This window comes from Tachysurus fulvidraco, chromosome 9 (assembly GCF_022655615.1).
Source record: "Tachysurus fulvidraco isolate hzauxx_2018 chromosome 9, HZAU_PFXX_2.0, whole genome shotgun sequence".
Taxonomy (NCBI): Eukaryota; Metazoa; Chordata; class Actinopteri; order Siluriformes; family Bagridae; genus Tachysurus; species Tachysurus fulvidraco.
The window spans coordinates 24057205-24081384 of NC_062526.1; the positions used below are offsets into that span (position 1 = coordinate 24057205).

The 24180-nt window shown below is 36.7% G+C and overlaps 1 protein-coding gene and 1 long non-coding RNA gene across 5 annotated transcripts in view; one reads left to right on the forward strand and one right to left on the reverse strand.

The window, feature by feature from the left end:
• LOC113646310 (polymeric immunoglobulin receptor-like) overlaps positions 1 to 24069 on the reverse strand; it is a 47356-nt gene extending 23287 nt beyond the window's left edge. The window contains exons 1-4 of one of the 3 annotated variants that reach the window (XM_047818947.1): positions 23898 to 24069; positions 20269 to 20571; positions 17617 to 17919; positions 9489 to 9797 (exon numbers count right to left, since the gene is read on the reverse strand). In XM_047818947.1, coding sequence (XP_047674903.1) covers positions 9489 to 9797; positions 17617 to 17919; positions 20269 to 20571; positions 23898 to 23946 — 964 coding nt within the window. In that variant the 5' untranslated portion in view covers positions 23947 to 24069. The remainder of the gene's footprint in view (positions 1 to 9488; positions 9798 to 17616; positions 17920 to 20268; positions 20572 to 23897) is intronic. The other 2 variants (XM_047818946.1, XM_047818948.1) reach the window with 2 other exon arrangements.
• Positions 13539 to 16203, forward strand: LOC113646373. 2 transcript variants are annotated; one of them, XR_003441418.2, is made up of 5 exons: positions 13539 to 14623; positions 14761 to 14937; positions 15038 to 15073; positions 15154 to 15204; positions 15479 to 16203. It is a non-coding gene; the product is annotated as an uncharacterized LOC113646373 (long non-coding RNA). The 2 variants fall into 2 exon arrangements; XR_003441419.2 differs by having other exon boundaries at positions 13540 to 14623; positions 15154 to 16203.
• Positions 24070 to 24180: the final 111 nt, after the last annotated feature.

Consider the following 24180-nt stretch of genomic DNA (forward strand, 5'->3'; position numbering starts at 1 on the left):
TAAAACATCTCAATGCTGGTCTAACAAATGGTCGTACCGTATAACACACATATACAATTTTAACACGTTCTGGTAAGTTTTTACAAGTGAAAGTTAGTACAACAGTCGTACTTCTCTCTTTTTTACCATTTCTGCTAGAAAGCAGACGCTTCACTTCTGTCACCTACCTCATTCTATTCTACCTCAATTTTCCTTACTTTGTTTATTCCTACTCTAGTATTGTCATCTGACTCAGAATCTCTATTATTCCTTTTGTTTGTTGAATCCGTAATCTATGACCATGCCTCACTATCAATTACTGAAGAATCATCTTCATCATCCATACTACCTGCTTCCATCCTCTCCAGTCTCATCACAGTTGATGCTAGCCCGCTTTTGCGTGTTTTCAGATTCTGAATTTCCCGCCTGCTCTTACCTTCAGCAGGGCTGCAAACTTTTGAATTCAGCTTAGAGTGAGATTTTGGGGGCGGGGCTTTGGTTATGGGGAGGTGCTTGTGGAGGGGTGTGGCTTGGTGTAGAAAAAAATACAAAAACAAAATCCTTGCATTAGCAGAAGTGTATTAAGTATATATTGATTGTCAAAGTATTTGGTATCTGTACAGATTTTCTTGGGAGATTTACATTACATTTAATTTTCACAAACATTTTACAGAAATAGGATTAACATGTGATTAACATGTTCACAGATTAACATGTGATTAACATGTTCACAGATTAACATGTGATTAACATGTTCACAGATTAACCTGTGCTCTATTGTAAGTGCTGGTGGCTGATTTTGCAGCCAAAATCATTGATTTGGATGCAGCTCCCACTTGAACCCTGACACTAGATAACATCCTATAACAGAAAATTCACAGAAAATTGTTATTTTTTGACATTCTGTTCTTACAAATTTAGAAAGTTCTTACAATAATTAACATTAACTACTAGGCACGTCCAGATATTTGTCATCTGGAAATGTTTTTGTGTGGGGGTGATTGGTAAGGATCACTGACCGCAATTTAACCAAATACAAAGTATTTGTTCAATTTCCATTTATTAATTTGTGTGTGTGTGTGTGTGTGTGTGTGTGTGTGTGTGTGTGTGTGTGTGTGAGAGAGAGAGAGAGAGAGAGAGAGAGAGAGAGAGAGAGAGAGAGAGAGAGAGAGAGAGATTATGACTGGTGTTTATTGTAAGTGTTTGTTGCCTTTTGGATTTCTTTATCATTTGTAATGTCGCTCCCATTTAAAACAGTTCACCTCAAACACAGCCATTTTTAGGGTTATTATTTTTTTGTGTTGAGGTTTTGTTCAAACCGACCATCGAAAATACCCTTTTTTCATTGGTTGTTGCGTTAAATCTTAACCAGATAGTGCTATCTTCTGATTGGCTATTGTGTAGCCTCTTTTTTTGATTGGCTGATAAGTATCAGGCTCGACTAAGAACTCCAGGGGAGACGCGCTTGATTCCTGCCCGGTTCCATAGAGACAGCAGTGTGGACTGGTACATTTTGGGCGCTGCGGCATATTTTATATCTGATAAATACTAAGTTTTTCTGCGTGAAAAATACAATGTGTGGCGAGTGAGTGTGACAAAAGACCCAAATGCGTGACTGTCACTCTCAATGCATGACAGTTGACAGCCCTGAAGTTATGTACAATAACTGCTCAGTGCTGCAAAATAAACAACTCTGCTAATGCTAACTTAATTCTACATAAACTATAGGTACATTAGTATGGAATAAAAACACTGTCAATAATAATCGTACGTAATTCAAAGCATTTGTGTGTAAATTTTAATTTAGTTGTGCGTAATTTAAAACTATTGTACGTAATTATGTTTTTTGCGGAGTTGGATCCCAAAGTCTACGGTCACGACAGTTTACAGACACAACGCTTGTTTTCACAACACCTCTTTTTCACACACGAAAACGATCTGCGAAACAACTGTCAAAAGTACGTCATCACGTACACAGGCATTACTATCCGAGGGAAGATTCCACGAAGTGCGCATGAAATGGCGGGTTAGTTATCACCAATGGCGAAAGTTTGATTTTGACATTGGTGGGGACATAATTTATTTGACATTGGTGGGGACAACATTCCCCGAATTTTGTGCAGAAAACTGTTGTTATAAGAATACTTTCTTCCTCACATACCGGTAACCTGCACAATCACGTTGCATATTGCTTCATACAACGGAATATAGCTGCAGCCGACCTCAACACATTAGCGAGAAAGACAGAGCCAATCAAACAGCCACGTGGGTTAGAGAGGCGGGACGCCAATCATTTTAGAGAGGTGAGTTACAGAGATGGGGTTCATTGCAGGGGTAGATCTGTTAACCGTTTGGGTTCCACTAGTTGTGCTATTATTTACAGAACGCCGTTGTAAAATATTTTCATCTTATTTAATGATTCCTGGATAAATGTTAAATGAAATAAGTAAAAAAGCACAAGACACAGACGGATATCAGTGGTTATGTATAAATATACATAGGCTTGGTCGAATTATTGCTAGGGACAATTGAGTGTTCCATGGATATTGGTAGGGACATGTCCCCACCGTCCCTACCCAAATCGACGCCCTTGGTTATCACTAATAACAGAGAGAATTTTGTGCTAAAACTTTAAAATAATGGTCTGTTGGTAACTAGTGACTATGCAGGAAGTAATAGGTAGTATTGCATTAACACTGAGCTTAATACTACTAACTAATATGGAAGCAAGATGAACTAAGCAGTATATGTAATAGCACATTTAGGACAAAGGTAATTCTTTATTTGGTATTCAATAATTACCAAATAAAAATATCCTGATTAAGAACTACTTGCTAATTATGATAAATTAATGAAGAACCACTTAATTACTAACCAAAACAGTTCAGCTTGCTTCCATATTAGTTAGTAGTATAAGCTCATGCTAATGCAGTACTACCTATTACTTCCTGCATAGTCACTCGTTACCAACAGACCATTATTTTAAAGTTTTTTGTTTTTTTTTATTAACAAAAAGCACCAACATACAAACTCTCGTTTGGGAACAGGATATACATGTGTATATACAATACAAATGTTGTCACTGTACAAAAGAATTTCTTAAAAAATAGAACAAAGAGAAAATAAAAACAAAACAAAAACAAAAAAGGGGGAGACGCTTAAATACACAAATCAAAAAAGGCTAAAGAAGGTAGAAAACCAACATCTAGAACAGTACATAAGGAGAGACTCATCAAAATAGTTTCCTAGATATGTCACTATACATTTTCCTTGCAATTTTAGTAGATTTGATCTTTTTCAGTGAGGAAAAAAACAGTTTAAAGTTCATTCATAAACCAAACAAAAAAAGGCTTAGAACACCTCCACTTACTGCAATGAATATGATATTTACCCATCATAATAATCATATTGAGTAAATCAGATACTGATGAATCTATATTGTCCATATAAAAGAGTATGTGTGACAGGTTGAAAGTAGGGATATTATCCATCTTAAGTGACAGCCAATTGTGTATCTCAGACCAGAAGCTGTTAGATACGGGGCAAAAAAAGAACATGTGTTCCAGAGTTTCATCAGCCACCTCACAAAAAACACAAGGGTCTACATTAAATTTAAATCTTCTTCTAAGAAAGTCAGCAACTGGATATATCTTATAGATTATTTTAAAGTGGGTCTCTTTAATTTTTGGGGAAATGGGCCATTTAATGAAATTAAAATGTGATTTTTCTATGAACAATGTCCGTGTCAATGTTTACAATCTGTACACACACTCCAAATTATTGTTGTAACCAAATAACAATATTGTATAGATTTCAAAGCATCACTAATAAATTTATTATTACATTTATTGTGAAATAAAGTGCAATCATTAATAACTAAATTTGGTAGTGTTGGTAAGGGTCTTGTACTTGCATTTAACAATGTGTTTTGAATTAACTGTAATAATGGTGCAGGTATTGCTTTACAGATCATATTGTATTTTCTATATGTACAGTTCAAATTATATTTGTCTAGGAAGGCTTTGTAATCCAAAAGGATACCCTTGTCATCTATAATATCATTCACAAAAACAATTCCCTTTTCATACCAATCATACCTGAACAGTGATTTCCTATTGATTATAATGACCCTGTTGTTCCATAAGGTAGATCCATGAGGAAAAAAGTTATGGGTAAATATCATTTTCCAATATTGAAGAACTTGTTTGTGGAATTTTCTAGGATTTCTAGGTATGTGAATCTGGATGTGATTGATATGTTTTCAAACAGTTAATCATGAATGTCCCAAAAATCCAATGCTTTAATACCACCCATATCATAGCTGTGATTTCTTAATATAATGAGTTTTGTTTTAAATATATATAGGCTTGGTCGAATTATTGCTAGGGACAATTGAGTGTTCCATGGATATTGGTAGGGACATGTCCCCACCATCCCTACCCAAATCGACGCCCTTGGTTATCACTAATAACAGAGAGAATTTTGTGCTAACACTTTAAAATAATGGTCTGTTGGTAACTAGTGACTATGCAGGAAGTAATAGGTAGTATTGCATTAACACTGAGCTTAATACTACTAACTAATATGGAAGCAAGATGAACTAAGCAGTATATGTAATAGCACATTTAGGACAAAGGTAATTCTTTATTTGGTATTCAATAATTACCAAATAAAAATATCCTGATTAAGAACTACTTGATAATTATGATAAATTAATGAAGAACCACTTAATTACTAACCAAAACAGTTCAGCTTGCTTCCATATTAGTTAGTAGTATAAGTAGTATAATATGTTTTTCCACAGAAATTGGAAAATGATCGAATTAGCTTTCTTAACATTAACTGTAGAAACATACAGGGAGTGGCATGGATAGATTATTTTGGAAATACCCTCAGATTTAGACAGAGTGCCACTACCAAAAATAGTGAGATCTCTGGTAAGGCAGCGGCTCAAAGATTTCCTCATATCTAATAACCGGTTGGAAAAGTTAACGTCTTCTCTTCTAATAGCATTTTTAGATAAAAACTATTCCTAAATATTTCACTTCATCTTTAACCTCAATTGAAGAGATGAGAGTCCGTTGATGAGTGAATGGGAAGTAGCTCACATTTTTTAAAATTAAGGGTTAATCCTGAAGCTTTAGAGAAAATCGAGACTGAATTTAGGGCAACATCAACCATGAATTTATTCTTTAAAAGGATTGCTGTGTCGTCTGCAAATTGACTAATTTTAAATTCCTTGTCAAATATTGAGATCCCATGCAAATCGGGGTTATGATTAATGAGAAATATAAGTGATTGAGTGGCTAGAATAAACAGTTTGGGAGAAATCAGGCATCCCTGCCTAATCCCTGAATAGGATTCAGGGATACAGAACTATATGTCAGTATAAAACATCTTAATTATTTTACAAAAATCAGAATCAGAATCGGAATCAGCTTTATTGCCAGGCATGTTTTCACATGCGAGGAATTTGTTTTAGTGACATAATCCCCACAGTGTAACAGAATGACATATGTAGTATAGATTAAATTGTATGTACACATATACAGGTGTGAAATGTGCAGATAAAATAAACATATGAAATATACATATGCAAATAAGTATACAATATATACAATTTGTATGTACACACGTGCAATTGTGAAATGTGCAGGTGAAGTAAACATAAACATTCAGACAATGTGTATGCATGTATGTACAGAGTGCAAGTATAAAATGTGCAAAGTGCAAGTATGAAAACTCCCAAAGCCTAAAAAATCTAAGATTTCAATTAAAAAAGTATGTTCAACAGTATCAAATGCCTTGTAAAAGTCCAGAAATAAAATAAAAACCATTATTTTAAAGTGTTAGCACAAAATTCTCTCTGTTATTAGTGATTACTAACCCGCCAGTGGTTTGAGGGCGGGGCGCATGCGCACTTCGTGGAATCGATTCATCTTCCCTCGAATAGTAATGCCTGTGAACGTGATGACGTATTTTTGACAGTTGTTTCGCGGACCGTTTTCGTGTGTAAAAAAAAGAGGTGTTGTGGAAACAAGCGTTGTGTGTGTAAACTGTCACAGTCGTACATTTTGGACTTGTATTTGAACAAACACACAAAATCTCGTATCTGTAAATTGTCGTGGCTTTAAATTTTGGGATCCAACTCCGCAAAAAACATAATTACGTACAATATTATTGACAGTGTTTTTATTACATATATTAGTTACTAGCGAGCGCCCTGTAACTCACACGATGCAGATGGAGGGAGTTTATGGGAGTAAATTGTGTATTCACAAAAAACTCACTACACTTTCTGTCTGGTCTCTCTTTTTTCCTCACTGCTGCACGAGTCTGCGTGAGAATACGGGTGTGTGTCGTGAGAATACGTGTGTGTGTCGTGAGAATACGGGTGTGTGTCGTGAGAATACGGGTGTGTGTCGTGAGAATAAATCATATTCCAATGATAAATCCGGTTAATTACAAAATTACAAAATTTCACGTCTCTGCCGCCAAAAGAAATCGCTGATTATTGTCTGTGTCCTTCTTGTAGTTGTCTGTGGCTGAACAAAGCCAAACACACTGGCATACAGTCATGTGCGCTGTGTCCTGTAGTTAGAGTTGGGGAGACTCCAAAACAAACTGAACACTGCTGGATTTGGATGTAATGAACTCCTATAGCATGGGCGAGGCTAGCCCCCTTTTAGTTAAGGTTAAAGTAGAAATCAGCAGTACTTTTTTATTTGCTTTAAGACAAATGCATATTGTTAAAAGACCTCTGACTTGTGAAAAGGTGAACAAAGTGTTTATACATTTACAATTAGTTACATGCAAAAAATAAAGACTTTAAATGTGATATAGGAAGTGAAGTCGGTGGTCAAAAAGACAGCAGTGACCAGAATGAAGAAGTGACCTACAAGTTACAGGAAGTAACTTTTACTATGTTTTTATAATAGAGTTATTATAGATACATTCACATGATCAAAGCTGAACAGGTCTAAATAAGAACAGTATAACACATGGCATGTTGTGTACATTTACACATTTTTGAACAGTTTAATTAGAAGAACATGCTGGTCTAAAAATATACAATTTTAGTAAAAATGACATTAAAATACAAAACCACTAATAAATTACTTGTTAATGTTGTTAATTCTCTAATTAATAAACATTTAACAGTGTTTGGTTTATTTTTTAGGAACAGAGCTGAACTCCAGCCTACTGTAAACCCAGTCTGGACAGAAACCACATGAACTAAACACAAAGCAGCTGAACTAAGAACTGGATAATATTCTCTCTCCTTTCTGTAATAGAAAATAAAATATAACTTCACTCACCTGCAGAGACGTGAAACATGACATACAAAAGATATAAGCACTTCATCATTACTGATTTTTCTGGACACACACACACCAGTCCCTCAGTGTGAAACACACACACTGACACACTGACTGAGTGTCTCTCTTTATACACTTTGGTTTTCAGGAAACCACAACCACAAGTTTTTTTTCTCAGAGGAAGTCTGAATCTGGTAATAAAAGAATTTGAAATCAAGTTGGAGTAATAATCATCTGCAGCATTAATATTGTGTTTGTCAAGATTTGGGGGTCAGATGTAGGACCTGATTTGATCATTGTTTTAAAACATCAAGTATTATCAAGACAATATTAATAATAAATAAATAGATAATCAATCAATAATTAAAATTTAAAAAGGATACAGAACAAGACTCCACAACATCATTAATACAACAGATATTAAACTCTCACTGAAAGGAACGATAAGCAATAAACAATGAACCAATCAGAGGAAACACAAGTCAGGTGTGTACAAGAAATCAGTGAAACAACCGAGAAAGAAATTCAATCTACAAGAGACATTTACAAGGTAAATGTTCATAAAGCATTAACGTAAAAATGTGGTTTTAATTACAACCAGCACTACTGTTAGAGCTGCTGTTATAGAAAACTAATCAGCACCACGTGACCAATTAAATTAGAGAATTTCACACATACCATAACCTCAGTACAGCAACATGTAATTGTAAACAATGTCATGTAAATGTAAATATTTGAGAATTCTGCTTGAATTTGTCACATGTAAAAGTCCATGTTCTACCTTGACCACTAGGTGGTGCCTTAACACTTAGAATAATAATGTGGTTTATTGACAGGTTTCTTTATTTAATGATCCCTTTGTGCTCCAGTTAAAGGAATCAGCTATTCATTAATGAATAACAAATAACTGGAAGATTGGTAGACTTCAAATGTCACATTTTATTTATTACACTATTTACTTACCACAAATTCCTGCTTTTGTGATTGGTTGGGAGATTCTGTTTAAATACTATAAATAATTCTATTGATGTAAAATTTTATTTACTTATTAAAAATAACACATTCAGTCCATGCAGATTTAACAATCATCTTTTTATTTTTGCTCAACGTTTAAACAAGTCACAAACAAGAACTTCTTACACAAACTCATTTACACAAAAGCCTTCTAGCACATTCATTTCTTAACCTGATATATGCAAGAATGGGACACATAAGATGAGAAAAATGTCATGAACACTCAAAATATTGTTTGCAAATTTATCCATCAGCAGTTTTTAATGATTTACAGAAAAAGTGAATACAGAACAATACACTTATCTAACATAATGAAGGTGAATATGAAGTAATTATCTGGAACCTTTTCCAATTTTTTAACAGTAAAATTAACCACATACAAAAATCCCACCAGAAATAATGTTTTCAGCATTATTCTATAATATCTGAGAATATTTACATTGGTTTAGTATGTTATAACGTTGGTTTACTCAGTTTTCTCAGTCGGTGTACTGTCTGCTCCGGCTGTGTTAATGTGTTATTTAATACAGAAAGTGACAAGATCAGGTTCAGGCTGTGGAAAGACAGAAGAGGAAAATTATACATATAACACACATTCTGTGGGTTTTGCTGTTTACTCCAAGAAGCAGGTAAAATCCTGTAAAGACGACACAAATCTCCAAATCTGACTTCTTTCTTTACACCATGTGTTGTTCTGATAGAAGCAGCAGAAGATCATTTCCTATAACTCAGTGTTCAGTGAAAGCATTTGTGGGTCATGTGTGTTACCTGCAGTGTATCACAAATACAACAAAAGCTCTAAAGGTAGAAACAGATCTGTTATAACTCATTTTACGTTTGCTAACCTGATCTGTTGGCTTTCCCTTACAGTCCGGACGTCCTTCAGTAATCCCGTTCTCTCCACATGTTCCTGGTAAAGAGAAATAAACCCTCAGAAATCACACCTCTAGTGTTAACAACAATATTTTACTGTCTGAAGTGATCAAGTAAGATGTGGAGGCTGCTGTCATGTTTGACTCACACTCAGTGACTGGCATTTAACAGTAAACTCAGTGACACGTGTAGGTGTGTGTGTGTGTGTGTGTGTGTGTGTGTGTGTGTGTGTGTGTGTGTGTGTGTCTGTGCCCTTGTCCTTTTAAATATCCAACAATTTTATTGAGTATTTAAATGTTTTACCTTTAACATTAATCCTGATGTTTCTGTATTCCCTTAATCCAGTTCTGCACCTGTAGACTCTCTGATCCTCTTCTCTCAGGTCAAATATGAGCAGAGACAGATTACCAGGAGAAATGTGATTAAATAGCTGAAGTCTGTCACGGTAGAGCTCATCTTTGAACACGTCAGTCCAGTGTCCTGTTCTGTCTGTTGTCCAGGTGAATGTGTGAGGTTTGGTGTGCAGATCAGAGCAGGAGCAGGGTAACAGAACTGAACCACCAGGGTGTCCATTGATAACTACCTGATGTTTATCACCAGAGAGATCACAGCCTACAGACACAAACATACAAACACTCAGAATCTACTGAATACAATGAAACATGGACCCTGGAGCTGTGAGGAGACAACACTACACACTGCATGGTGAAACGTACATGTGAAATATAAGCTGTAGACACAGAGTTTTGTTTATGGTTGAGTTTGACTTAGAAAATAATTCATGATTTTTTAAAGTTGAGGTTATTGTAAGAAATTACAGATAACTGCACCCAAATTCCACACCAAGATACACATCTAAAAGAGCTCATTCCTAAAAAGATTTAAATATCATAAGGTAATACATTTAGGACTCTAAACGTATAAACTTTCAATCGTTAGTATGGGTGTGGCAGCAGGACATCAAGGATCACGACGAACAAAGGGTCTACGCGACCGCGATTACCATTTAAAGTGGCCACTTGGTTGATAAGAATTGTAACAATACCAAGACAAGGTATACGTGACCATGATTAACATTTAAAAACAATCATCTAGACAACAAGGTGTAGCCCAGCCATTTGGGAGACATTCAGTTCTTACCCTCAATACACATTCAAAGGGGAACTTCATTTAAATTACCAAAAGGGAAAACTGTACATAATGGTTTACTGTACATAGCTGAGCAGGTTTTGCTCAGGGTTCTTACTGACTCCGATGAACCCAAAGTACTTCACGTATTTTGTCACTGCTATGCTGGAATAAACTTTTTGTTCTTCATTAATTAAGGTCTTCAACATCATCGTTTTATTTTCATTATTTTCAATAATTTTTTTATTTCTTACATTATTATAGTGAGATCAAAAAGTAAATATGTGAGAAGTTCTCGAAATAATCTTACTGTAATTAGACCAGAAAAATGACAAAGAAACAAACAAAAACAGTTCTTAAGGTTTGGGCTTCTGAACATTAGATCTCTTGCACCCAAAGCACTTATTGTAAATGAAATGATCTCAGAAAATAGCCTTACTGCACTTTGCCTTAACGAAACTTGGATTAAACCAAATGAATACATCAGTCTCAACGAGTCTACACCATCAGGATATATCTATAAGCACGAGCCTCGGCAGACTGGTCGTGGAGGTGGTGTCGCCACTATCTTTAGTGATTTCCTTAGTTAACCAGAGAACACAGCATAGATTTAGTCCTTTTGAAGTGCTTGTCCTTAAGGTTACACTATCGCACATGCACACGAAGAAATCCCTGATGTCTCTTGCTCTAGCGACCGTGTACAGACCCCCAGGGCCCTACACAGTTTTTCTTAGAGAATTCACAGATTTTCTCTCAGACCTATTGGTTAACTTTGACAAAGCACTAATTGTAGGAGACTTTAACATTCATGTTGACGACACAAACGACGCTTTAGGACTCACATTTATGGACTTACTAAACTCACTTGGGCTTAAACAAAACATCACTAGAGCAACTCATCGACGTAATCACACACTAGATTTAATAATATCACACAGAATAGATGTCATTGATATGATATAGATATCATTCCCCAAACTGATGACATCACAGACCATTACCGCATAATGTACACACTACACGTAGAACAGCCTAACTATGTCTACCCACGTTATCGACTCAGTAGAACTATTAGACTACTAGCACATTAGACACTGTTGCCCCAGTCAGATTACAGAAGGTTAGAGATAAAACACTTGCACTGTGGTATAATAGTTATACTCATACCCTCAAGAGGGAGACCCATAACCTCAAACGGAAATGGAGAAAAACTAAATTACAGGTTTTTAGAATTGCGTATACGGACAGTATGTCCAGCTACAGACAGGCTCTAAAAGCTGCTAGAGCTGAGCACCTGAGCAAACTCATAGAAAATAACCAGAACAATCCCAGGTTTTTATTTAACACAGTGGCTAGTTTAACAAAAAAACAGAAATCTGAACACACTATTACATCTCAGTTCAGTAGTGAGGACTTTATGAGATTCTTCACTGATACAATCGAAAGTATCAGGAATAAAATAGGTGACGCTCAACATACGAGAGCAACCAGTGACACAATCTCACCTAAGGCTTTACAGAGCTTTACAAGTACAGGACAGGAAGAATTAGATAAACTTATTACTAAAGCTAAATCAACAACATGTTCACTAGACCCCATCCCAACTAAACTACTGAAAGAAGTGTTACATAAAGCTGGTGAGCCTCTTCTTAATATCATTAACTCCTCGTTATCTTTAGGTTACGTCCCGAAGTCTTTTAAGTTGGCAGTTATTAGGCCACTCATCAAAAAACCTAACTTAGACCCAAATGAACTATCAAATTACAGACCTATCTCACACCTTCCGTTTATGTCTAAAATACTTAAAAAGGTTGTGTCTGCTCAACTGAGCTCCTTCTTACAGGAGAGCAACATCCTTGAAGAGTTTCAGTCAGGTTTCAGGCCCCATCGTAGCACAGAAACTGCACTTGTTAAAGTTACTAATGACTTGTTCTTAGCTTCGGACCAAGACGGTATGTCCTTATTAATTTTACTTGACCTTAGTGCTGCATTCGACACTATAGACCACAACATTCTTCTAGATCACTTACAATATTACACAGGTATTCATGGACAGGCTTTAAGTTGGTTTAGATCCTACCTGTCTGTTTGACACCATTTTGTAGAATTAAATGGTGAATCCTCCAGTTTATTACCAGTTAATTACGGGGTCCCTCAAGGATCAGTTCTAGGACCTCTGCTTTTCTCGATATACATGCTTCTATTAGGGAACATTATTAGAAGACAAGGGATTAGTTTCCATTGTTACGCTGACGACACACAGTTATATATCTCATCAAAACTAGATGAAATAGCCACAGTGTCCAAATTAACTCAATGCCTTAGAGATATAAAAGATTGGATGAGCTGCAACTTTCTATTGTTAAACTCCGATAAGACAGAAATACTACTCATAGGTCCAAAAACCAGTGCACAGAAACTCTCACAACTTAACTCCCATTTAGAGGGATGTACTGTTACTAGTAGCTCGACAGTGAAAGACCTGGGTGTTATATTAGACAGTAACTTTACAATCCTTCACCCTCTCCGAGATCACAAAACTCAGGACTTCTGGTAGTTCCTTTGGAATAGTCTTCCTGATAGTGTTCGGGGCTCAGACACACTTTCCCAGTTTAAAGGTAGATTAAAAACTCATCTCTTTAGTCAGGCGTACACATAATACATCCTATAATATCATGCACATGTACATCAGACCTGCACATTTTTCTGAACAGCAGATATGTTAATCCCTCTCCACTGCTTCTCTCTTTGTACCCATCCCGAGGCATCCAGACATTGTATCAGCTCCCAACGTCCTCTGTGGGACGTAGCCTTTGGACGTCCACTGAGCCGAGGCCGACTCTAAGAATCCTGAGACATCTCCAGTTAGACTCTGTGATACTAAGGAGATCCGAAGTCCATGATCCTTACACCAATACAACATTTGTTTGACTGTATATTACAATCACACCCCCAGTGTCACCCATATGAGGATGGGTTCCCCCTTGAGTCTGGTTCCTCTCAAGGTTTCTTCCTTTACCAATATAAGGGAGTTTTTCCTTGCCACTGCTGCCTGAGTCACCTCAGACTTGCTCATTGGGGATAAATATATACAGATTGTGAACTATTTATATCTAATAATAATCTAGAATTTTTTTATTCTGTCAATTCTTTTTCTTTTATTATTCGTTATTTCCTTTATCATTAATTACGTTTACCTTCTGCTCTGTGTTTATGTTCTGTAAAGCTGCTTTGAGACAATGTCTATTGTAAAAAGCGCTATAAAAATAAACTTGAATTGAATTGAATTGAATTATTCAATGCTTTTGTGTAAAATTAAAGAAAAGTGCTACATAATTCAGTCCACATAGACTGCTATTGTGTTCACTATGTGAAAAGATTTACAAATGTAAACACAGTATTGGGAAATAGATTTAACCAAAAAATGTAAATAAAGCACAATGTAGGAGGTGAAACTGGGGCCTGTTTCAGAAAGGAGGTTCAACCAACTCTGAATTTAAACTTGAACTCTGAGTTGACAAACCCTGAGATGGGAAACTCTGAGTTTTCGGTTACATAACAGCTGAAATGAGTTAGTTTAATCAATTCTAAATTGACTGACTCTGAAAAGCCATTATCAATGAAGCGCAGATATAATGAGTCACCATGGCAACAGCGTCAGACAAAAAGAGAACTGTTTATGAAAAGGCAGAATTGTGTGTGTTTACATTTTAATTACTTTTATACAGTGTTGGGTATAATTAATTACTAAGTAATCTAAATACTGTAATTTAATTAAAGACTATGAAACAAAAACAAGCCCGATTTTTTTCTGTATTAAAAAAATTGTTGATTTAATATCAAATTTTAAAAGGTATTTTTTCTCCCTTTACATCCCTTTATTTTCTCCCTTTAGTTACATACTTTGTTCAATTCAAGGATAATTCATGCAATTGTATATTGTTTATTTAAAAGCAGTAGAAATGCAGTTTCTTGTCTCTCCTTATTGGTCAATTGGTTGAGGTTGATTTAAGACTTAGAAAGTAATTAATAAGTAAGGAGACCAAATTAGTTAGTAGACCAATACTTTCTACAGATAGTAATTATTACATTAATCTAATTAGACTGGTTGAAGATGTAATTTGTAGTTAGTAATTACTGTAACAACTATTTTAGAGTAAATTCCCAACTGTTATAATATTAGAGGTGAAACTGGAAGAACAGTATTTTATTAAGCCTATTAATTTAATTTTCATGTATAGGTGCAATCCTGCAGGCAGTAAAAGGATGTGGCAGCAGCTTAATGAAATATAAAAACATAATTCAATCATGTAAGCAGATTATAGGTGTAAAGTACCTGGCTTTACAAACATTTGACATATTAAATAGCTAAATAGCATTCAGTGTCTAGCAGTGCAGCAGCATTTTCGACATAGGTCTAAATGTTCATTCTCATTTTACAACTCAGCCAACAGAAAGAAGGCAGAGGCTCACAAAACGGGGGGAGGACCTGCACCACCACCTCTGACAAATGCAGAGGAGATGGTACTGAGCCTGAATGCTGGAAGGCCAATGGCTGAGGGAATTCCTTGAGGGACTTCATCAGAGCCAGTCACTCCAGAAGATTTAAGTGCCTTCATAAAATGTAAGAGGTCTACCTACAGTATGTGTTATTTTTTATATAGACGTTTTGTGATATTTCCATTTATATTACTTTGGGTTGGGTTTTTCATTGGTCACAACAGATTCGTCCCTCCTGTCCCAACAGAACCCAGGCAGTTGTAAGTAGCCTACTCAATATGCCATAAATTATTACAAATAGTATTATAAAGTGTACTTTATGCAATGCTCATCTTCACAGGATGGCGGGGATGAAGAAACCGTTTCTGCTGCCACAGATAGACCTACTAAGGTAATGTTAATATCATGTGTCTACACATCAAACAATCTACACACTCACATTTCTTCACATTTTTATGTGGAGTAGCCTATAGAATCTAAGTTTATATCTATAAATTATATCATTCTTATCTTCTTATTTTTTTAAAATAAAGAACACCATATAAATTGCTGTGATTTTGTGTTTATTCATTTTTTTTTTTGTTTGTTTGGTGGTGGTGGTGGAGGTGGATATCATGATTAATTAGCCTTAGCCTAATATGTTCTGCATCCCCGATGTTCTACAGAAAACTACCATTTGAAAAGAAACGTAAGGCAACGTAAAGCATCTGCTTGGATGGAAGAGCACTGTTTCTGATGTAAGGATGGATGAGATTATGGACGTATCTTATTGACTGTAAAGAAAAACAGTACTGCTCAAATAAAAATGCATAGGGATATGACAAAAAATTCCGCTCTGGGCCTCAAAATCCTCTCCCGATGTACTGTAAATGTAACTCCCTACGAATTAATACAACCTCTTCATCAACAGGATTGTGTCAGGACATTTGTTTATGTTTGTGTCTGCCCCGCTCTTGTCTTTTCCTGCCCACCTCTGCACGCCTGTTCCTTATGTGTTTGTCGCATGTATTTAACTGTGCCGCGTTGCCCATGGCAGCTTGGAATCCTCGTCTTGTCACCCTGTTTATTTTAGCTATCCTGAATTTGGGTCTGTTTTACCCCAGCATCAGAAGGATTCTACCACAACAAAACCCAGCAGGATAGCGTCAGCCTAAACTGGCTCTGTGGGAGCATTTTTTCCCCCCGGACTGTTTTTCTGGACTTTTGTTGTTTGGTGACATCGGTCCGCATTTTTCCGGTGAGGGACACCGCTCCGCTTTCGGTTCTCCGCAGGGGCACCGCCTCACTTCCTGTTTGCGGTCCATGTCACAAGCCCGAGTTTTGTTTTGTTTTGTCGGTATCCTGTGACATCGCCCTGCTTCCTGTCCGTGGGGGGTGTTGCAGGCCCGTGTTATGCTCCATTCATTTATTCATTCTTGCATTCATTTTCTACCGCTTATCCGAACTTCGGGTCACATCTCAGGCGTCATAGGGGATCAAGGCATGATACACCCTGGACGGAGTGCTAACCCATCGCAGGGCACGCGCACACACACACACACACACACACACACACACACACACACACACACACACACACACACACACACACACACACACACGCAATCACACACTACGAACAATTTTCCAGAGATGCCAATCAACCTACCATGCATGTCTTTGGAATGGGGGAGGAAACCGGAGTACCCGGAGGAAACCCCCGAGGCATGGGGAGAACATGCAAACTCCACACACACAAGGCAGAGGCAGGAATCAAACCACCAACCCTGGAGGTGTGAGGCAAACATGCTAACCACTAAGCCACCGTGTCCCCCATTATGCCCCATTGATATTTTCTTTATTTTGCTCCGTGGTGAAGGATCTTTTTCCCGCCCTCCCCCCTTTTTGGTTTCCGAGATGTGGGTCTGGCCGCGGTGTGTCATGGTGCTCGGCCCTTCTGCTCGGCTGTGGACGTCGCTCGGCTAGGCTGTGGACGCCAAGTTGCGGAATCCTCGAAGAAGTGACCTAGAAGTTACACCAGGCCACACACTGCTCATAGAGCCACACATTTACACTTTTGTAAAATAGTTTACACATTATGAAAAATCGAAAACATTGTGTGTCGTCTCATGTCGCGTGTCCTAGTCTGTGTCTCTGTTTCATGGTTTGTTTGGGTTTTTTTTAGCTAATAAACCCTGTTCATTTTAGCTATCCTACATGTGGCTCTGCCCCCCCCTCGCTGACATATCGTCCATAAAAGCACGTGACATTTCATTCCCTTTGATGCTCTCTGCGTATCTGAAATGTGTGCAATGAATGAGGTGTTTAAACATCGCTTCCTCTTTAAAAAAGAGGAGGAGAACGAAAGAAACTCTGGGTTTACCGAAGAAAACCTGCTCCCGACCAGGTTAGGTTCACAGAGTAAGTTGCTGTGGTAACTGACTCTGAGTAAGTTACCTCTCTTTCAGAAACGGGCTTAACTTAACCTGCTTTCTCACGTTTAACATACCTCACTTTCTGAAACGGAAAACCCAGAGTTTCCCTCATTTCAGCGTTAACATACTCAGAGTTATCACAGTTGACATGTAGCTCTATAAACACTACAAAGTTCAGGTCAGTCTGATACCATAATCAGTATTTAATGTCATTTATAACTTAATACTGATGTGTCACTATATGACTCCTAAATTAATTCCCCTTCAGTTGCCTTCATGGTAAATGGAGTAGACATTTTATTACATATGTAACTATAATTCATTTTAAGTATGATCAAGAATGATTTTACACTAAATATAAACTTTTATTGTGTATTTAATTCATTTACCTTTAACATAAATCCTCATGTCTCTGTGATCCTTCTCAGTTCTGCACCTGTAGTCTACATCATCCTCTAGTCTCAGGTCAGATATGAGCAGAGACAGATTACCAGGAGAAATGTGATTAAACAGCTGAAGTCTGCCACGGTAGTGTTCATCATTTAACATGTCATTCAGACCTCCTCTTATGTAGGCCATCCAGGTGAATGTGTGAGGTTTGGTGTGCAGGTCAGAGCAGGAGCAGGGTAACAGAACTGAACCACCAGGATGTCCATTGTATTCATATTTAGTTTGAGCAGAGAGATAACAGCCTACAGACACAAACATACAAACACTCAGAATCTACTGAATACAATATAAAGTACAGTATTTTCGAATGAACTATTTAGGTAATATTTATTCTTCAGTACATTTAATTCATAAATTTTGAAATGGAGATTGTCGCCAATATGCAAATGAGCTTCATAAATATGTTTATGTATTATGTATCTAAACATGCAGCATGAGCTTTACTATGCAACTATAAACATGATTTTTAATGAAATAAAGCTGTATTTCAACACCAAGCACTTAAATGGACACCCCACAAACATGTCATCTGTAGGACTTTTTAATCCTGTAATCATCTGTTACAAACACAACCTTGGTTCAGTCAGAATAAGGATCGTTACTGTGGGACCAATATTCACAGAAATACAACGGTATAAGTTTCCTGATTCGAAAACTAGAGGCTCAGAGCTTTCTATAGTGTCAAACTTCGGGTAATTCCGTAGAGAAGTCGAGTTATTGCTCTTCAAAGTCCGGGAAATTTAAATCCCCTGGACATTTAAATGCACCATTTCAGCTTTCCAAAGGATTTTTTGCTTTATTTTGGCTTTTTGAAAACACTGACTTTTAGCTCTATCGAGGGGAAGCGGCTCAGACTGGCATACAGTCATGTGCGCTGTGTCCTGTAGTTAGAGGTGGGGAGACTCCAAAACAAACTGAACACTCTTGGATTTGGATGCAATGAACTCCTACAGTGACATATAAATCAATTATATGAAGTTTTATAGTTCGATAGCTGAGAAAACTCACATACAGAAGTGTGTCAACATGCACCCACTTGGCACAGGAGTGTGTGCCACTATTAAAACCTCTCTCTGAAATCTCTGATACACAATAGATCAATAAATCTTGAACCAGTTCATGGTGAGATGTTATAAAATAGATTTATGAAGTTTTTAATATATATTTAATAAAAATATTTTTGATCTACTGTGGAAAATTTTTATATTTTGCAGGCTAAAAATTATATATTTTTTTATCTTTGCTGTACCATCCTCTCTTACTCTGATCTGGTAATATATATTCATTTTAACACTTCTGCAGCAATCTCACATGTGTTACCTTTATTTTGGTAACAGAAGTATAGAATACACCATGAGAAACCTCAGATGTTTCATGAAAACAGAAAAATCGGACATTCTTCTACAAAAACCTCTCTTTAATATCTCTTATACACAATAGATAAATCTGGCTTTAAACAGTTAATTGTAAGTTGTTATAAACTTGATTTCTGGAGTATGTAGGCTTCAATAAGAAGGTTTAGATGGGGCTATTCTTCATGCAATTTAACATTTTTGTCAGACGGAATTGTTTATTTTTTCTTCTTCTGTGTCCCAGCTTCTATAACTCTGATCTGGTAAAGATATACTTATTTGAACACTTCTTAGGTAGGAAGTGTAGGACGTGATGTAGGAAGTGAAGTCGGTTGTCAGAGTGAAGAAGTGACCTAGAAGTTACACCAGGCCACACACTGCTCATAGAGCCACACATTTACACTTTTGTAAAATAGTTTACACATTATGAAAAATCGAAAACATTGTGTGTCGTCTCATGTCGCGTGTCCTAGTCTGTGTCTCTGTTTCATGGTTTGTTTGTTGTTTTTTTTTAGCTAATAAACCCTGTTTATTTTAGCTATCCTACATTTGGGTCTGCCCAACCCCCCCCCCCACCCCCCCACCCCCCCACCCCCCCCACCCCCGCTGACATATCGTCCATAAAAGCACATGACATTTCATTCCCTTTGATGCTCTCTGCGTAACTGAAATGTGTGCAATGAATGAGGTGTTTAAACATCGCTTCCTCTTTAAAAAAGAGGAGACCGAAAGAAACTCTGGGTTTCTCTGGGAACCTAACCAGGTTAGGTTCACAGAGTAAGTTGCTGTGGTAACTGACTCTGAGTAAGTTACCTCTCTTTCAGAAACGGGCTTAACTTAACCTGCTTTCTCAGGTTTAACATACCTCCCTTTCTGAAACGGAAAACCCAGAGTTTCCCTCATTTCAGGGTTAACATACTCAGAGTTATCACTTACAGTTGACATGTAGCTCTATAAACACTACAATGTTATGAGAATAAATATTAGTTTAGATTGAGAAATATCACAAATCCAATCCAACACCAGTCCAAAGTTCAGGTCAGTCTGATACCATAATCAGTATTTAATGTCATTTATAACTTAATACTGATGTGTCACTATATGACTCCTAAATTAATTCCCCTTCATGGTAAATGGAGTAGACATTTTATTACATATGTAACTATAATTCATTTCAACTATGATCAAGGATGATTTTACACTAAATATAAACTTTTATTGTGTATTTAAATCATTTACCTTTAACATAAATCCTCATGTCTCTGTGTTCCTTCTCAGTTTTGCACCTGTAGTCTACATCATCCTCTAGTCTCAGGTCAGATATGAGCAGAGACAGATTACCAGGAGAAATGTGATTAAACAGCTGAAGTCTGCCACGATAGTGTTCATCATTTAACATGTCTTTCAGACCTCCTCTTATGTAGGCCATCCAGGTGAATGTGTGAGGTTTGGTGTGCAGGTCAGAGCAGGAGCAGGGTAACAGAACTGAACCACCAGGATGTCCAATGTAAACATATTTAGTTTGAACAGAGAGATCACAGCCTACAGACACAAACATACAAACACTCAGAATCTACTGAATACAACATGAAGTACAATATTTTCGAATGAACTATTAAGGTAATATTTATTCTTCAGTACATTTAAATCATAAATTTTGAAATGGAGATTTTTGCAAATGAGCTTCATAAATATGTTTATGTATTATGTATCTAAACATGCAGCATGCTAAACTTTACTATGTGACTATAAACATGATTTTTAATGAAATAAAGCTGTATTTCAACACCAAGCACTTAAATGGACACCCCACAAACATGTCATCTGTAGGACTTTTTAATCCTGTAATCATCTGTTACAAACACAACCTTGGTACAGTCAGAATAAGGATCGTCACTGTGTGACCAATATTCACAGAAATACAACGGTATAAGTTTCCTGATTCGAAAACTAGAGGCTCAGAGCTTTCTATAGTGTCAAACTTCGGGTAATTCTGTAGAGAAGTCGAGTTATTGCTCGTCAAAGTCCGGGAAATTTAAATCCCCTGGACATTTAAATGCACCATTTCAGCTTTCCAAAGGATTTTTTTTTTTTGCTTTTTTTGCTATATTTTATTTCGCTGACTTTTAGCTCTATCGAGGGGAAGCGGCTCAGACTGGCATACAGTCATGCGCACTGTGTCCTGTAGTTAGAGGTGGGGAGACTCCAAAACAAACTGAAATCTGTTGGATTTGGATGTAATGAACTCCTATATAGTGACATATAAATCAATTATATGAAGTTTTATAGTTCGATAGCTGAGAAAACTCACATACAGAAGTGTGCCAACATGCACCCACTTGGCACAGGCGTGTGTGTGCCACTATTAAAACCTCTCTCTAATATCTTTGATACACAATAGATCAATAAATCTTGAACCAGTTAATGGTGAGATGTTATGAAATAGATTTATGGAGTTTTTAATATATATTCAATAACAATTTTGATATTTTGCAGGCTAAAAATTATTTTTTGATGTGTTCCATCCTCTCTTACTCTGATCTGGTAATATATATATATATATATATATATTGCAGAGGTGTTCCCAGTCCAGCCGAGAGACATAGTCCCTCCAGCGTGTCCTAGGTCTTCCCCGGGGCCTCCTCCCAGTTGGACATGCCTGGAACACCTCCCTAGGGAGGCGTCCAGGAGGCATCCGGAACAGATGCTCGAGCCACCTCAGCTGACTCCTCTCGATTGGGACTCCTCCCGAGTGACAGAGCTCCTCACCCTATCTCTAAGGGAGTGTTCAGCCACCCTATGGATCTTGTCCTTTCGTTCATGACACAAAGTTCATGACCATAGGTGAGGGTAGGAACATAGATCGACTGGTAAATAGAGGGTGTGATTACAAATATACAGTCAAACAAATGTTGTATTGGTGTAAGGATCACATGGAGTTCAGATCTCCTCATAGTATCACAGAGTCCAACTGGAGCTGGTAGATCTGTAGATGTCTCAGGATTCTCACAGAGTCGGCCTCATTTCAGTGGAGGTCCAAAATCTTCATCTCACAGAAGATGATTGGAGCTGGTACAATGTCTGGATGCCTCGGGATGGGTAGAAAGAGAGAAGCGGTGTAGATGGATTAACATATCTGCTGTTCATAAAAATGTGCAAGTCTAATGTAATGTGCACAATATTATGGGATGTATTATGTGCATGCCTGACTAAAGAGATGAGTTTTTAATCTGCTTTTGAACTGGGAAAGTGTGTCTGAGCCCCGAACACTATCAGGAAGACTATTCCAGAGTTTGGGAGCTAAATAAGAAAACGCTCTACCACCTTTAGAGATTTCAGGAATGGTCAAGTCAAAGCCCAGATCTAACCTATTGAGATCCTGTGTTGTGATATGAAACACACTGTGCATGCAAGAAACCCCTGAAACATCACACAGCTGAAAGAATCCTGCGTTGAAGAGTGGAGGAAACTTTCTTCCAGTCGATGTCAGAAACTGGCAGATGGATACAAGAAACGTCTCATTGAAGTTATTTCAGCCAAAGGGGGAAACACTAGCTATTATGGCAAAGGGTGTCCAAACTTGTTCCTCTGTTTAAATACACATTTTGTTCCTTTATTTTGTTTAATAAGTGAAAACAAAATGAGTTTTTTGTTGTATACAAGCATTAACATAATTTTTATTTACAGGTACAAATTAAACTAAGAAACTGATATATTGAAATTTCTTAATAAAAGAACTGAATAGTTAATGGGGTTTATAAAGTTAAATGAAATACAGTATACAACACCTTGGTAAGGCTAAAGTAGAAAGCAGCTGTTTTACTTTTTTATTTGCTTTAAGACAAATGCATATTATTAAAAGACGTTGTTATGACTTTTGAAAAGGTGAACAAAGTGTTTATACATTTACAGTTACATGCAAAAAATATAGACTTTAAATGTGATGTAGGAAGTGAAGTCGGTGGTCAGAGGGACAACAGTGACAGAGAGACAGCAGAAAAAGGTGTGAAATTCACACACATCTATTTACAGCTAAGACCAGAGAGAAGAAGTGACGCAGAAGTTACACCAGGCCACCAACACTGCTCATAGAGCCACACATTTACACTTTTGTAATATAGTGTACACATTATTAAAAATAGAAAACGTTATGAAGATGAACTGATAATCAGCTAATAATAATATTATTTTAATCATTTAATTTACTTTTGCAAAAAAAAGGTGAAATTGAAGAAAAAATTGAATCTATTTTAGTAAATTGTGTCAAAGAAATTAAAAGTGATATATAGGAGACCCCAAATATACCATTGTTAAGAGTGTTATGTTGTTAAATGCATGTAACTAATTCTAAAAAAATAAAAACTCTAAATATGATGTAGGAAGTGGAGTGACGTCGGTGACAGAGAGACAGCAGAAAAAGGTGTGAAATTCCCACACATCTATTTACAGCTAAGTCCAGAGTGAAGAAGTGACCTACAAGTTTTCTACTATGCTTTATGTGAGTTATTATAGATGCATTCACATGATCAAAGCTGAACAGGTCTGAATAAGAACATTATGACATATTGTGTATGTTCACATTTTCTTTAACAGTTTAATGGGAACATTCTGGTCTAGAAATATGCAATTTTAGTAAAAATGACATTAAATACAAAACCACTAATAAATTACTTAACATTGTTAATTCTCTAATTAATAAACATTTGACAGTGTTTGGTTTATTTTTTAGAAACAGGGCTGAACTCCGGCCTACTGTAAACCCAGTCTGGACAGAAACCACATGAACTAATCACAAAGCAGCTGAAATAAGAACTGGATAATATTCTCTCTCCTTTCTGTAATAGAAAATAAAAAATAACTTCACTCACCTGCAGAGACGTGAAACACGACATACAAAAGATATAAGCACTTCATCATTACTGATTCTTCTGCACACACACACACCAGTCCCTCAGTGTGAAACACACAGACTGACACACTGACTGTTTTTCAGGAAACAACAACAACCACTGTGTCATTTCTCATTTTTAAAAAAAATATTTTAACAATTCACATGTCCTAAAGTTATTTGGGAAGATAAGTTGTAAAAAAAACCAAAAAAGTAAATAATAATAATAATAATAATAATAATAATAATAATAATAATAACAC